This window comes from Cyprinodon tularosa, unplaced genomic scaffold, assembly GCF_016077235.1.
Source record: "Cyprinodon tularosa strain WSP-4 unplaced genomic scaffold, ASM1607723v1 ctg12, whole genome shotgun sequence".
In the NCBI taxonomy this organism is placed as follows: domain Eukaryota; kingdom Metazoa; phylum Chordata; class Actinopteri; order Cyprinodontiformes; family Cyprinodontidae; genus Cyprinodon; species Cyprinodon tularosa.
Genome location: NW_024038003.1, coordinates 2,000,326 through 2,018,029, shown reverse-complemented (window position 1 = coordinate 2,018,029; position 17,704 = coordinate 2,000,326). Strand labels below are relative to the sequence as shown.

The following is a 17,704-nucleotide window of genomic DNA, read 5'->3' as shown; positions in this document are numbered from 1 at the left end:
AAAATGAATATTTATCATTTATATATGCAACAGTTTTCCTAAGATTAAACTAATTATGCAAGCGCATTTAGGTACTCTGGAGCTAAACTGATACAGGATGCTACAAACAAAAAAGAATTATTTTACTTCAGCCTTTTAAGAGTGTCCTTCACCCACTCATCCTCTGGATTTGCACAGACTTTGTGGTTACTGGTGGTGTAGAAACTATGATAGACACATTTCAAGACAAACATGAGACACTGCTGATTTAATTATACATGCATAATCCATTACCTTAACAAAAACAATTTTATAAACAAAGTTATGAACAATCGATTAGTGACAGTAACTAATTAAAAAAAGGAATTTAAGGGAACAGACTAGAAGCTGAATTTCCTAAAACTATTTGTTATTTACTAGTTGTTTATTTAGTTATTAATTTGTTTTTATTTTAGAATGAAACCATGGTTTTCATTGATGGTAGTCATGTCATGTCATCTAAAGCTATATTTATCAGAAAATGAATACAGTCACACAGTGTAAGGGTAAATGGAGTAGATTCTTACATGATGGCTTTGATGCAGTCTCCCTGTTTACTTTGCTCCTTGTAGGCTCGTATGTGACGGATATTGACCACTATATCATCATATCTTTTACAGCAGTGTTGCCTGGAGCAAATACCTACAGATCAAAAGGTCACACACAAAGCATGTGGTCTGTATTTCAGTCTGAATTGTACATTTAAATCTGATGGTGCAAACTTACCAGCAGAGTCAGCTGGGCTCAGTACCCCAACTATGATGAAAAATGGGATGATGAAAACCATGATGCTTCTAAGAGTCATGATGAAGAGGCAGCAGAGAACTAAATAAAAATGCAACCACTCAGTGTATACAGTATCTTTAGTCAGAGAGCTGCTTTTATAGGACCCAGAATGAAAACAGGAAACCCAGGGCTGCATCATGGAAGCCGATACTCCTGATCTTATGTTATGATTACAAATAAGCTGTATACTGCAAAACATAAGGTAGGTCCTTTAATTATATTAGTTTAGCCTAACTATAAGTTTTCCCTATGACAACAGAACATAGATCATTTTTGGATTCCCAAATGATATTTGTAAGAATAACTTTTTCAAAGCGTTGATTTAACACTTTTAGTTATTTCGGACTGAATGTTTCATTGCAGGATTATAGAACAACTTCCATTCATTTGGACATTCTGTCATGGTTTTGGTTTTGTTAAAGTTTTATCTCTCAGTTACATTGGTCTTATTTTTCATTCTTGCGGTCTAGTTATTTTTTAGTATATTTTAGTTCTTAGATATCTCTTGTTTGTCCTCTTGTGTCAGTCTCCTTTTCCATAGCTCCCTTCTTGCCTCTGTTCACACCTGCTCCCAATCTGCTAATTAGCCTGGTCTTTGTTTCTCTCTACCATTAAGGCCCTGTCCACACGAAGCCGAACCCTGGCCTAAACACACAAATTTTTCACCAAACCAGCCTCTCATCCATACGAAGCCGGCGTTTCGGGGGTCTGTAAACAAACTTTTTTTTATTAAGCCTTCAGAGTGGGAAGATTTTGAAACGCCGTTTTCGCGTTTCCATCTTTAAGCTCTAACCGCATTTTTTTTCTTACACGCATGCGTCATAGCGTCTCCTCTAAACACGCATGCGCGACACAGTATCACAACAACAATGGCGCCGTACTGTGTTGAATGGTTGCTGCTAATGCTACTCACCCTGCGGTCGGGCTTACAACAGAATCTTCTTCTTCTGGAATATCTCCAGGAAGAACAGAGCAATATCAACGACATAGTTCAGCACCTGAATTTGACTGAACCACGAAAATGGACCCGCAGGGCAACCATGTATAAATATTAGTGCGCATGCCCAACATTTCGTCGCCTATTTTTGCTTTGGCACCACAGCGCCACTTACAGGCCTGGCATACATTTTGCAGCGTTTTCATGCATTCGTGTGGACGATCACATTTATTTTACGTCTCCGTCTTTACGACAAACGTTCTAGAAAATATTAGCGTATCATGTTCGTTTTGTCTTCGTGTGGACAGGGCCTAATTCTCCTCCTGTTCAGTCACTCTTTGCTGGTTTGTCATCATTACCTTGTCCCCTTCTTGTTGTGAGTATTCCTGGTTTTCAGCATTTTTGGATTTTTGTGGATTTATGCTTTTGGAGTTTTGCTTTTGTTGAGCTTTTGGTTCATTAAACCTTCAAGTAACAACCTTAAGCTTTTGTGTCTGCATTTGGGTCCTGTCAAACCACCCCCACTGTGACACCTTCAAGCTATACCCTCTAAGGGAAGAGGGCCTTTTTAACCTAATGTGATTCTAGGAAAATTGCATACAGCCCTTACCACATCTTGATCTAACAGTATCAGTAGAAATGGAAGTGGTCTACAATATCTTATGATCTCAACATTACGAAATGAACAGACATGTTATGTTGCATCACTAAGCCCCCTTCTTTTATATTCGCTATCGGTGCAAACTAGAGAACATCTTTAAGACATAAACACATCCTGTTGTAAGCAAATACTCTTACAACAATTGTCGTTTTTTTGTGTTTCAGGTCTGGACTTCAATTGTGCTGTATCATTTCCTAAAGTTCCTGTCATAATATTTTCTTTCTTTTAGGTTCTGCTTCTTACATTTTACTGTTTTCAACATTTAGAATTATTTCTCTACAATTAATTTAGTCATAGTCTGTCTTCCACTGTCTCTGTGTGCTTCCTCTATCTTATCTTCTAACTTACTGACCTTCTTCAAGGTCATTCTCCCCTTGTTCATCATTAGTAGTCGTTATTTATACTGGATTCTTCGACTAAAGCTCTGTGTTCCTCCCTTACACCTTCCTGTTACTCTGCATGTTCTTCACTACCTGCTTGTCCTGCATTCTTCTGTTTATTTAGCCTCCGTATTAGACTCTTTAACAAACCAATCAGAACAGAAATGTGTAAAAGGATTTTGCTCACCTTTGGATTTCTTGCTTTTTTAATATTTTGTAGCATTTATTTTATCAAGCTGTCAAAGAAGCTTCATTGTAAGAATAAAAAAAAAACTCAATATTTGTCAAAGAATGTGGATGTGGTTGTGGCCCCAAATGCAGAGTAGAAGGAGGCAGAGGTGAGTTTTTTGCTGATTTAATGAAGAAGCAAAAAAGGAGAAGCTAAATCCAAGAACAAAATGCAGAAAACCAAAAATTAGGACATGCCAGGGGAAAACACACATGATGACCAAAATAACTACGAGAAACCAGAAATGAGAAACTGCAGAAGAGAAATATAAATGAGAGACTGAACAAAGACAGGGATAATCAGCTGACAAGGAGCAGGTGTGAATGGAAGCATCTCAAATTGACTGATTGATTTATTTATTGATTAATTGACTTTATTGATCTCACAGTGAAAACAATTTACTTGTTGCTCTCTACAGTTAGAGAAGAAGAATGTTCCACAGGAAGAAAGAGGTGCAGGGGTTATATAAAGTATATACAGTGTGTCCAGAAATGACAGCTTAAAAAAAAAAAAAATTATATATATATATATATATATATATATATATATATATATATATATATATATATATATATATATATATATATATATATATATATACACTCGCCGGCCACTTTATTAGGTACCCCATGCTAGTAACGGGTTGGACCCCCTTTTGCCTTCAGAACTGCCTCAATTCTTCGTGGCATAGATTCAACCAGGTGCTGGAAGCATTCCTCAGGGAGTTTGGTCCATACTGACATGATGGCATCACACAGTTGCCGCAGATTTGTCGGCTGCACATCCATGATGCGAATCTCCCGTTCCACCACATCCCAAAGATGCTCTATTGGATTTAGATCTGGTGACTGTGGAGGCCATTTGAGTACAGTGAACTCATTGTCATGTTCAAGAAACCAGTCTGAGTTGATTCCAGCTTTATGACATGGCTCATTATTCTGCTGAAAGTAGCCATCAGAAGTTGGGTACATTGTGGTCATAAAGGGATGGACATGGTCAGCAACAATACTCAGGTAGGCTGTGGCATTGCAATGATGCTCAATTGGTACCAAGGGGCCCAAAGAGTGCCAAGAAAATATTCCCCACACCATGACACCACCACCACCAGCCTGAACCGTTGATACAAGGCAGGATGGGTCCATGCTTTCATGTTGTAGACGCCAAATTCTGACCCTACCATCCGAATGTCGCAGCAGAAATCGAGACTCATCAGACCAGGCAACGTTTTTCCAACCTTCTATTGTCCAATTTCAATGAGCTTGTGCAAATTGTAGCCTCAGTTTCCTGTTCTTAGCTGAAAGGAGTGGCACCCGGTGTGGTCTTCTGCTGCTGTAGCCCATCTGCCTCAAAGTTCGATGTACTGTGTGTTCAGAGATGCTCTTCTGCCCACCTTGGTTGTAACGGGTGGTTATTTGAGTCACTGTTGCCCTTCTATCAGCTCGAACCAGTCTGGGCATTCTCCTCTGACCTCTGGCATCAACAAGGCATTTCCGCCCACAGAACTGCCGCTCACTGGATGTTTTTTTCTTTTTCGGACCATTCTCTGTAAACCCTAGAGATGGTTGTGCATGAAAATCCCAGTAGATCAGCAGTTTCTGAAATACTCAGACCAGCCCTTCTGGCACCAACAATCATGCCACGTTCAAAGTCACTCAAATCACCTTTCTTCCCCATACTGATGCTCGGTTTGAACTGCAGGAGATTGTCTTGACCATGTCTACATGCCTAAATGCACTGAGTTGCTGCCATGTGATTGGCTGCTTAGAAATTAAGTGTTAACGAGCAGTTGGACAGGTGTACCTAATAAAGTGGCCGGTGAGTGTATATATATATATATATATATATATATATATATATATATATATATATATATATATATATATATATATATATATATATATATATATATATATATATATATATATATATATATATATAAAGGATCATTATACAAGGTTATTGCACAGGGTGTTTACATGGGTATTAATATTAGTGTTGTGCCATTGCGTTTTTTTGAACCTGATACCTGGCTGTGTAGTATTGGGCGATATCGATACCATCTGTTTAAAATTGATGTGTGTGTGTATATTTGAAGAACTGCACACTACTTGGATGTAAAATAATTGCCATCATGGCTTCCTCAAGCTGCTGCCTACCTTTGTGAAGCAGGAAAAAGACTAATAAAAAGTGAATCCAGTAGAACTTTTTATTGCCTACCTGGAATGGGTGACAATAGTTGAATAAACGTATGGTTCTAAAAATGGTATCGGTTCTCTATTTGTTGGTACTCGCCGATTCCATCATTTTAGTGCACCCGATACTGGTATCGGTATCGTTGCAACACTAATTTTATATATATGGATATTTATATATATAGTTATTGAACTGGGTGTCAAACAGGAGATAGGGGAAAGGAGACTGGCACAAGGGACAATAGAGAGCAACACAAAAACACAACAACAATGACACAAAGGCCATTTCTCAATTCACTAGAACTCGAGTACGGACCTGTGTCCTCGCCAAGTATGTTCTTGACAAGAACACAGGATAGTATAAACTTGGGGAGAACGAGAACATGTTTTTTCAAGAAATATTTTGCAAACACACAAATTTTCAGACCTTACAAACTATTATACGACTCTTACAAACAACAATTATACAAAAGAACAATACACAGGGTCTTTAATATAAAAAAAATACAAAAATCTAAATACATTATTCTTGAAAAATCTCTCAAAAAAATTTAAGTAATCTACTCTTTGAATTTGTAAAACAAACATCTGAAGTTGGGGGACGTTTTGGATTATTTACATTTGTGTACATGAAATATGCCTACAAAATCAGTAAGTTTGTGATAAAAGTGACCTTAGTGTCTCCATGGGAAAAAATACAGTATTACACCCTTACAGTCAATTACAATGTATGTTTTGAACATTAAATATTGTTCAAGAAGAGTCCAAAAATTGGTAGAGTTGGTGCAGTGATAAAACAAATGAGATAAGGTTTCCTGTTCCATGTTACAAAAACTGCATTAATCTTCAATATCTGAGAATTTAGAAACAATTGGTATGATTGGTCGTGGGAATTCGTAGGAATTTGTAGGATATGTAGTGTGTAGAATTTTGATGTGAACCTGCTTTTTCTTATTGGAGATACAGAACTTACACTCGCCGGCCACTTTATTAGGTACCCCATGCTAGTAACGGGTTGGACCCCCTTTTGCCTTCAGAACTGCCTCAATTCTTCGTGGCATAGATTCAACCAGGTGCTGGAAGCATTCCTCAGGGAGTTTGGTCCATACTGACATGATGGCATCACACAGTTGCCGCAGATTTGTCGGCTGCACATCCATGATGCGAATCTCCCGTTCCACCACATCCCAAAGATGCTCTATTGGATTTAGATCTGGTGACTGTGGAGGCCATTTGAGTACAGTGAACTCATTGTCATGTTCAAGAAACCAGTCTGAGTTGATTCCAGCTTTATGACATGGCTCATTATTCTGCTGAAAGTAGCCATCAGAAGTTGGGTACATTGTGGTCATAAAGGGATGGACATGGTCAGCAACAATACTCAGGTAGGCTGTGGCATTGCAATGATGCTCAATTGGTACCAAGGGGCCCAAAGAGTGCCAAGAAAATATTCCCCACACCATGACACCACCACCACCAGCCTGAACCGTTGATACAAGGCAGGATGGATCCATGCTTTCATGTTGTAGACGCCAAATTCTGACCCTACCATCCGAATGTCGCAGCAGAAATCGAGACTCATCAGACCAGGCAACGTTTTTCCAACCTTCTATTGTCCAATTTCGATGAGCTTGTGCAAATTGTAGCCTCAGTTTCCTGTTCTTAGCTGAAAGGTGTGGCACCCGGTGTGGTCTTCTGCTGCTGTAGCCCATCTGCCTCAAAGTTCGATGTACTGTGTGTTCAGAGATGCTCTTCTGCCCACCTTGGTTGTAACGGGTGGTTATTTGAGTCACTGTTGCCCTTCTATCAGCTCGAACCAGTCTGGGCATTCTCCTCTGACCTCTGGCATCAACAAGGCATTTCCGCCCACAGAACTGCCGCTCACTGGATGTTTTTTTCTTTTTCGGACCATTCTCTGTAAACCCTAGAGATGGTTGTGCATGAAAATCCCAGTAGATCAGCAGTTTCTGAAATACTCAGACCAGCCCTTCTGGCACCAACAATCATGCCACGTTCAAAGTCACTCAAATCACCTTTCTTCCCCATACTGATGCTCGGTTTGAACTGCAGGAGATTGTCTTGACCATGTCTACATGCCTAAATGCACTGAGTTGCTGCCATGTGATTGGCTGCTTAGAAATTAAGTGTTAACGAGCAGTTGGACAGGTGTACCTAATAAAGTGGCCGGTGAGTGTATATGCTGATAACCAGGCCTTCTTCCAGTCAGAGTCAGATGTTATCCCAAAAGGCTTTTCCTCATGGATTTATCCTCCTCCTTTCATAGAAAGAATTACATATTTCTTTGTAGAAATCAAGAAATACAGTAACTTAGCCTAATAAACTAACCCCACCTGCCAGCGGCTAAAATCATTTTTGCCTGCGTTTAATCTCACAATTATCCTGCTTTTTCAGGCTAACAGTAACTCCTTGTGACTCCACATGATCTGAGCAGTCAAGTAAATCTAAGATTAATCTGACGTTATCACTGAAGTTTCAGTTTGACATAAATCCATTTAGACTCCAAGATTAGATTTTAAGCACTTAATTTTCAATACATAGGGGGCCTTTGTTGGGTTTTTGGAATAAGGCTAATTAGACCTTGTTTCATAGTTGAAGTCATTACATTATTTTATATACATTCCTTAAATGAATTTAAAAGTGGAGTTTCAATAATATCCCCAAAAAATGTTTAAAATTCAGCAGATAAACCATCTATTTGCGGGGATTTCCTGGTATTCGTATGTTTCAAGGCTTCGTAAAGTTCCAGATTGGAGATAGGATTTTTACATTTTTTGAATTCTTCTGTGATCTTTGGGATAGAGTCCTTAATACTGTCTACAAATTTCTCACAATGTTCTGGTTCATATTAAAATTTATACAGGTTCTCATAAAAAGCACATATGCTTTGTTATGTCTTTGGGATTAGTATTTTACTTATTGTCTATTCTCAGTGCTGAAATGTTGGATCATTTCTGGTTACGTTTTTCAACAGCAAAAACCATGCTCCAACCAGTTAGCACTGCTTTATTTAGCTTTATATAGAATGGTTTTTAATTCTTACATCATTTCCTTTTCTTTTTTGTCTTTATTTTTTTTTGTATTTGTACGGCAGAAGATGGCCATTTGTTTAATATTCCCATTTATGGATATTGTTCATTTCATTTTTAGAAAAAATATCAGAAGCTAACAATTTAAGTGAATCTTGAAAATTTTTATTTTGAAGCAGGTTATTAGTTAGCTTCCAGTATCCCCTTAATTTCTTGTTGCTTTCTTTGGAACCATTTAAATGTATTTAGATGAGTTTGTGTTCAGATAAAGTAGCGTAAGAATGCTTCATTTCAGAAATATATTCTGAACAAGAAGAGGAGGTTAGCCATAACTCAATTCTGGATTGTGATGATCTTCTAGTATTAGACCAGGTAAATTCAGAGCAATCTGGATGAAAGAAACACAGTGCATCTATTACAGTTCAATCTGAAAAAGTCACACGAAGAGAAAAGACAATTAGGAGAAATGGCGCTCAGACCTCGGCAGGAAACATAGCGCTGAATTTTGATAGATATGCATGAACAGGAGCAAAAAACAGGGCTGTTTACCCCTAGGCCTGAAACTGGTGGTGGTGTGGAGATAGATGAAGTTGGTTGATGTAGGAGAGCGATGAGTTTCTTTAGTTTAACTTCCGAATAGGCTCCATATTACTCTTGGCTCACAAAAAATGTGTGGTCTTGAAAGGAACATTTGGGAAACTCTCTCTGTCAATCCTTTCATCTAGAGCATCATTAAAATATCCACCAAAACTCAGGAGTGTCTTTATTTTTACTTTGTAAATCCCTTATTTTGGATGTGATTTCTGCAACATACAGCATTACACTACATATTATAAAAAGACTAACCCTTCATTTTGAATAAGATAATATAACATCTACCATTATTAGATTTGTAAATTTCTAAGATGTCTCCTGTAAATTTATTGAGTAGCAATGCAATGCCTGCAGAATTATGTGTACCATGATAAATGCGTGCTTTATCTCCCCATTGGCTTTTACAAAACATAACGTCTGAGCCGCAGGAGTGTGTTTCTTGTAAGAGGATAATATCAGAATTTGTTTTTCAAAGAAAAAAGAACATCGCTTTTTTTTATATGGTTTCTCAAACCACGAACATTAAGTGAGACTATCTTCAGAGTAAGTTAGTGCAAAGGCTTCGAGATGTGAACAATTTTTTGCTTTTTAGGCACCTGTAATTAGCTTAAGTATTCTAAGCAAATAAAACTGGAATGCATTGCATAAAATCTGTCTCTTACAGTTAACATTTAAACAAGAGGTCAACAGACATTTTCTGTCCTTTCCTTTTCTTCCCCCCAACCTCCTCCCTAACAGAGAAAAAAAGAACAAAACATTCAGTTCTATAAGTAAAGAGATAACGACAAACCCATGGGAGTCACATTAGAAATCTGTCATGGAGTCAGCATTGATTCTCTTTCCTTTAATGATCCCATCTGGACCGCGCCATTCTGTCTTCTTTCAATCTTTGTGAGCTTTTTCAACAAGTGGCCAAAGTTTATTACGTTGCTGTCTTTCACCATAGGTCAGGTCCTCCGTAAGTCAAAGCTTTTTCTCTTTCATCACAGCGGCTCCTGTCTTCTCTGGGACGTTGGACGTCAGTGAAACGTGTCGACGAGAAAGCCCAGCTTGCTCTTTTCATCAGGAGCCATCTGCCCAAATATCTGGAAGACCTGATTTCTTAGGTCTTCTAAGGATTTGTTAGAGAATTACGGTAAATTAAAAAGATTTAGATTCCAGTGTCGGTTGTAACATTCTACTTCTTCGATTTTTTTCATCTTGTTTGCAACTTGGCATGATTTGTCTTCGCTATGTTTTCTATACCTTCCATGTTTTCTTTGACAGCAACTATCAATTCAGTGTTATGGCTAATCTTTTGCTCCAGAGATATGAACTGTAAAATAGCTCTCAGTATGTTATTGTATTTTCTTGGAAGCAGGATTTGAAAGAGGAGCATCAGGTAAAGGGCAGCATAAGTTGAGTGGAGAATCATCATTCCAGTTCAACAAAAAGTTACTCCTTTTTTCTTTTCATTTTGTCCTGTTGTCTGTATTAGCATTTGGCTAGCTAGCACAGGATAAAAGGCCTAAAAATCCTAGAAAGGACAGTGGACCAGACTTTAGCTCTCGTATTGTCTTTTCTTTCACATACCAGTTCTTGAAAGTGATGTACTGTTAATTTGTTGTGGTTTATAAGCAAGTGGTGCCTAAAACTCAGAGGAGCTCACAGTGACGCATGTGCGCTGGCTGCTATCTTGGCCCGCACTCTGCAGCATAAATATGAATCAATTGGAACAGAAATGTACTTGTGACGTCACCATAAGCTTGACTCGTCTGGAGCTGCATTTCACCTCCTTTTATTAATAGTCTCTAGATAATAATAAATTCTTACTTTTTTCATTTAGTGGGGGGATAATAATTAACACAGTCAGAGAAAAACAAATCAAATTAACATTTTGCCATAAAAAAAAAACAAAAAATCGCCATCAGAGCCAGCGGTACTATGCCAAGAAAGGGCTGCTGCAGACTGGCTAAGGTTAGCCCCGGCTGCTGTTAGCCTAAGAGCTCCGCCGGTCCTTTTTTTTTTTTTATTATGCAGCAAAGTTTCAAATGATCTTAAAATGTGTTTTTATAGAACAACGGCAACAGAAAAGAGGACTTATAACTTAATACTAGTGATGTTATGAGATGATCCAAGGCTTCGAGGCGTGTGTCGAGTTGTGGAGCGGGTGTTTCCCGCAAGGTGGGCATCGAGGCTTGCTTCATTTGGGGGAGGAGCCAAAAAAGATGACGTCCAAAGCCCCGCTACCCTGTCATACCACGTGACCGCTTCGGGAAGTGGGTCAGCTTGCCCAGAACTTCGGCAGGCATTTAAACAGCTCAACATTCAGTCAAGATGTGGGAATGTGTAGGAGAGTTGCTGTCAATTGTATAGAGTTTGGATATATTTTAAGAATACATTGGTTGCAAAAAAAAAAAAAAATCTATTTGGTTAACACTAGTTTGATGTAATGATGTAATGATCAAAATCTGAGCAATACACTGGTAACAGTTGTAACATCAGTTTTAAGTAGTAGCCTATTGCTTTCAGGGAAAATGTTACTTCGCTAGTGGCTTCAGCTGTAAGACTTGCTCTTCCACTCCTGAAATCGTTGGTTCCAAACCCACTTCAGACTTCTGAAAGTCCTGATAAAACACAAGTATTTTGGCTAATGTAACAAATTTGGATTGGTTTGACCTAGTAAAAATATAGATTGGGTAAAAGCACTGCCAAATAAGATTGGTTGGTTTAACCAAAAGATTGGTTGAACAAATAACTTACAACCCAATTAAAGCCAAAAACTGTGGAAAAACTACTATGTTTGAATAAAAATGTTTTCCTCCTTTCATTTAGCTTATCATTGCCATATTTGCACAAACACTTTCACTGTATGCTTGAGCTTATTTCACTTAAATGGCAGAATAACAGTGTAACTTAAATAATTTTTCTCTTTGAAGACATTTTACACACACAAAAATTTGCAAAAGGTTTTATTACCAATCAATAAAAATTTCAAAGGAACTTAAATGAAAAAAAAAAACAAACAAGGAAAACAATTGCAAAAAAATAGATTCTATCACTAACTGTAGATATGCATTCCACCAGTAGGTGGTGACATGTTCACATGAAGCTTCATGAACTGTGGAGATCGTTGAAGCAATTAGCCAAAACTGAGCTGTGTGAGCGCCGGCCTGGAACCTGCTGCTGCCATGATGCATGCTGGGACAGCTGTCGATATCAAGAATTAAGAAGTCTCTGGTGCTCTGGTGTATACTCAGTAAAGAGGGAGGGGTGAAATAAAAAACTGGGAACTTTGTCTGTTCTCAGTATTGTGTTATTGGGAATTGGAACAGTACTAGACCTGAAGCTGATGACTTTTCATGAGCACATGAGAACACTAAAGCACACATATTGAGAAACGACTGCTGACACAGTGAAACTGAAAAGTTAGAAAGAAAACTAAACAAAGCACAGAACCATGACAATATTTGAAATTATGTTCTCTTTAATCATGAGAAAACCAAAAACATTTAGCCCCAAGTTGTGTGAAATAGTTCTTGCCACTTAAACCTAATGAGTCCCATCAAGAATTTATAATGGTGACTCCTTTACATCACTCTGAAGGGGTTTTAGGCCTCTGCTTTGAGTTGTTTTCAGTGGAACATTTGACTCAACGGGCTGTTTTTGATCTGATTTTTTTTTTTTTTTTACCACAAACTTACTTTTGCTTGAGATAACGGCACAAACTGATTAAGAGCACGAATAAAAGTCTACAGCAGTTCAATAATTTTATAATAACAACTTAGGTGTGGTTGCAAATTGCTAACTCTTTCTGTACTGCTCCCTTTTTTTTTTTTTTTTTTTTTTTTTTTTTTTCACAGATCAAAATAAAAACTCAGAATACACCAATAGAATAAAATAAAAAAATGTGATGGAGTGTGACAGAAACCCTTTAGGGCTTATACCAAGGCCACACCCGTAAACCAACAAAATATCAGGCAGCTCGCATTATGAAAGTCCTTTCAGAGAAAACAAAATAGACATATACAGTAACATTATTTTTACATTTTAGCATTCAGATTTCAGGGGGTCAAATTTTTGTAAAATCATACATCACTGTCTTTTTTGGATAACAGTATTTTTTTCAAAGACTTTCTACCATTTATTTCTGAAGATTCCAAATATTTTCCATATTCATTCCATAATTTTGCACCACGATGCCGAAAAGAAAATTGCACTTGAGTTTTAATACTTAACGGTAAATGAAAAGACAAAGCTTGTCTAGTATTATAAGAATGCACTTAGCAGTTCTTAACAAAATATTTCTTAAAAGTATCAGGAGACTGACCTTGTTTTATCATAAAAATAAAGGTACATGTTTGATAAATATTAATTTCAAAAATATTCAACAGCTGTAATTTGGAAAAAAGAGGAGCACTAGCTGCATCAACTTTAGAGAATGTTGCTAAGCGAACAAAAGCTTTTTGCAAAAGTAGTATTTTTTTAAGATAACTAGGAAATGTACTTGCCCAAACAATATTACAGTATGACAGGTATGGATAGATTAATGAATAATATAGAGTTAACATCACTTTATTGTGAACAAAATTTCTAATCCTTCTCAAAATACCAAGAGATTTAGTGACTTTTTTGCAGACTGTACCAATTTGTTCTCTCCAAAGGAGTTTGTCGTCAAGTTGGACACCCAAAAAACGAACAGTAGAAACTTTATCAATTTGTTGGTTTTGAATACAAATTCTTATATCATCAAATGTGTAATTTTTGTGCCCAGCAAAAACCATGAAATTACATTTTTTCACATTCAAAGATAACTTATTGGCTTGGAACCAGGTTGAAAACTGGGCTAGATCTCTGTTCAAATTCTCTGTAATAGTAGTCAAGTCTTTATGAGAGATTAGAAAATTTGTATCATCTGCAAACAGAATAGGTATTGTAGAACTTGTGACATTAGCAAGATCATTAATGTAAACTAAAAACAATAAAGGTCCTAGGATGGAGCCCTGCGGTACTCCAAATTGTATTGAGTTTTGCTTTGAATCAAGACCATTCATTGATACATACTGATATCTATTTTTTACATAACTAGTTAACCATTTATGAACAAAACCTTGAAACCCATATTTAAATAACTTTTTCAGTAAAATTTCATGATGAACAGTATCAAATGCTTTAGAGAGATCCAAGAACACTCCTATTGTATATTCATTATTGTTTAACGCAGTTAATATTCTGTCAGTAAGTTCTACAAGTGCCATATAGGTGGAATAATTCTTCCTAAAACCATATTGATACTGATAGATTATATTATGTTTATTTAAATGTTTTAATAATCTTTTATAAATCAATTTTTCTAGAACTTTTGAAAAACATGGTAAAACGGAAACAGGACGGTAATTTGTGAACATACTTGGGTCACCAGTTTTAAATACAGGGATGACTTTAGCTACTTTTAAATCTGTAGGGACAATACCAGTAATCATTGACAGTGCACATATGTGTGTCAGAGGTTTGCTCAATGGGGTCTGCACATCTTTTATCAGAGAGGCTCTAATGCCATCATGCCCTGGAGCTGAGTTTTTTAACTGCATTATAACCTCACACACTTCATTACTGTTTGGAAGATCAAAGCTATCCATTATTGGAAATGAATCTTTAATATAGTCAACTGGATCAATCGTTGTGTTTTGGATCTTGTTGGCAAGTGTGATACCTATACTTGAAAAAAAATTATTAAAATGACAAACAATTTTATATGGATCAGACAGAACAGAGTTTCCATTAACAAAAGTTGAAGGAAACTTTGATGCAGCCTTTTTTCTTTGTAATAATTGGTTAATCGTTTTCCAAGTGTTTTTTATATTATTTAAACATTTTCTAAACTGATTGCTGTAATATGTTTTCTTAGATGCTCTCAACAAATGAGCAAATTTATTTTTATATAATTTATATGTAGCCAGATTTAGTGGAGTTGGGCATACAAGATATTTTTTATATAATTTATTTTTAATTCTAGAAGATTTTTTCAAGCCACTTGTAAACCAAGGGTTATTTTTCCTCACAACTCCATGCATTAATGGGAAACATTTATCAAAACAAGAATTAAACAGTTTTATGAACACTTTATAGGCAGAATTTGGTTCATTTTCATTATAAACTTCATCAAAAGAAATTTCTTGTATCATTTTTTTAAATTTGATTTTATTTGATTTACTAAAATTTCTAAAGTATTGAGTTTCAACTTGTCTTGTCTTCACATTTTCATTATATTTTGCAAAAAGAAATACTGGTAAATGATCAGTTATGTCTGTAAATAATAGCCCAGACATCGTATCATATGACAAAGTATTAAACAGTATATTGTCGATCAAAGTTGCAGATTGATTAGTTATCCTGGTTGGTTTGTCTATAGCTGGAAAAAAATAATTAGCATGCAGCATATTTAGAAATTCATTTGTCGGACTATGAATTTCACTTTTCAAAATATTAATATTAAAATCTCCCATAATATAACATATTTTGTCTTCTTGATTTATTTTTCCAAGAACTTTGTTCATTCCATCATTAAATTTAATAATATCAACATCAGGTGGCTTATAAATTTGACCAATCACAATATTTTTGTTTTTTGAAGTCTCAAGCTCGACAAACGTTGATTCTATATTAAATTCTTCATTATTGAGAATTAGATCATCTCGTTGAATAAATTTAAAATTTTGTTTCACAAAAATTGACATCCCTTCACTATTTGGCCTTTCATTTGTAAACATAGAAGGGTGCAGCATATTAATGGCTAGAGATTAAATGGTTGGTTGAACAAATTTAACCAAAGAGTTACTTAAACAGGGATTTAACCACCCTTTGGATATTTGTGTCTAGAACTGGCTGTTAAGATTAACTTAATGGTATTAATTAGACATGTTGTTATTATGTGTATATATATGTCCTTTGGTCCAGGTTGTTTCTAGCTGATCCTTGATAAGATTGAAAAAAATAAAAATATCATCTCATGTTCCCATCTTCAACATTATCTATTATTGTCCCAGTGCAGTTCTACAATTTTTTTGAAACAGGATGTGTGAACTTGGGCACCAGAAAGTTGCAACAGTCTTTCCTCTTGGTAAGAGGGTCAGTTTGCACAAACTCATGCTTTAGATGGCGTCCATCTAAGAAGTCCAAAATATACTGTATATATATTTTCCCCATATGGGGGCAGTATTGCCATAGGCCAAACAAGCAGTGATGATTTAACAAAAAGAGAATCTGCATATTTTTCAACAATGATGAATGTCTTGCACATAGGAAAGAAATTATTTAAAATTTTTAGGGTTCACTTAATTATTAAGTTACTTTTGGCTTGAGAACAAATAGTCAAATATCAGTTTTGTGTTTTAGATGGTCTTATATAAGGCTTATTTGAAAAAGTACAGATGTCATAAGTAGGATTTGTTTAATCCTTTCGTCAATCTGAATAATTTTAAGAACTATGCATATTTTAAATTTTCAAATCCCTGTTCAGTACTTGAAACTCCATCAAGCCAATTAAACACAACAGCAAATTTGCAGTTTTTATATAATAAATAATTGATGAATAATTTTTTAAATAGTTCAATAAATATTACTAAGACAATGTATACAGCTACACTATTAATTAAGCACATCTTTTTACTGCTTGCATTTCTTTTTTATGTGTAGAGTTTTTTTTAATAATTCAAGGGTAAATGTAGCATGTTTATTTTCTGTTTTGATTGCTTATATTAGTGCTACAGTAAAGATACAGCTTTGCTATAAATATTGTAGAATCTATTGAGAAGAGTTTCAGGCCACATGAGCCACTTTCTCTCCTAAACCAAGAACTGTGTGATGTCTGAGAGGGAGCTGCAGCAACCAAATCATAGATATGACATCGATTCATAAGATCCTCCCAATAAGGATTAGAAGCTGCCATTACAGTACAATAAATACCCGACAAGGTAAATTTGTTTCATCCTATTTCTACCTATTTACCGCTACTGTTTTTTCACCAGCAGATGGAACTTTTTCATACTGCAGCTGTTTTCTGTTTTTTTAACAGCTATTCATGGGACATATGCCTTAACACCCCATGTCCAAATTTTCCTTCCCCTACCTTACATGTATCTTCATATAATACATGAAACAACAAAACACATAAATACAAAACTTGTAGTAGGAAAGGAGAATTGTGTTATTCCAGAATGATCCAATCTGAATAGTTCAATCCATAGAAGTTAAAGAGAGGATTGGTTGGATTTTCATAGTGACCCCACCTGTCTTTAGCTTTTTAGATTTATGTTTGTTTTTAATTGTAGACGCTAACACAGATGTCTGTGATTTATAAATCGATAGAAACTCATAAAAGAATTTGATTTGATATTATAAAACACTATGGTATTTTCCAAGGTGGATCACCAATATAAATGGTTCTCCTAGTTGTCAATCGTTCTGGTGATATATTTACATAAGGTGGTCCCACGTGCTCGGTGGTGAGTCTGACATAGTGGAAAAATTGCAAATCTTCCTTTGTAAAATAAGCTTGTATGAGTGATGCAAACAGCAACTATTAAACAGAGCATAGAAGAGGAGAAATTAGCTTGTGCACGCTCTGGGATGCATTTAATAAGCGTTCCCTCTCAGGAGTGGGTACAGGATGGTACATGTGCCTTTTTTTTAAGTGGAGAGGGAGGGTCTTTTCAAAAACTCCCAAAAATCCTCCACTATACCTTTAAGTATTATATTTCTTACATGTTGTAAAAAAAAAAAAAAAAAAAAAAAAACCTTAAAGGAAAGATGAAGAGAGAATAGTAGTGGAGCTTTCTCAGCTTTTCCCCAAAATTGAACCGTAGCCCAGTTATGTATCTAA

General features: G+C 36.1%; 1 protein-coding gene across 3 annotated transcripts in view; it reads right to left on the bottom strand.

Moving 5' to 3' along the window:
• Positions 1-17,704, bottom strand: part of LOC119773745 (C-C motif chemokine 14-like) — a 43,473-nt gene that overhangs the window by 23,360 nt on the left and 2,409 nt on the right. For 2 of the 3 annotated variants that reach the window (XM_038270873.1, XM_038270893.1), the window contains exons 1-3: positions 745-869; positions 546-660; positions 127-204 (exon numbers count right to left, since the gene is read on the bottom strand). In XM_038270873.1, the coding sequence (XP_038126801.1) occupies positions 127-204; positions 546-660; positions 745-823 (272 nt within the window). In that variant the 5' untranslated portion in view covers positions 824-869. Of the gene's footprint in view, positions 1-126; positions 205-545; positions 661-744; positions 870-17,704 lie in introns of those variants that run through there. The other variant, XM_038270880.1, reaches the window with a different exon arrangement.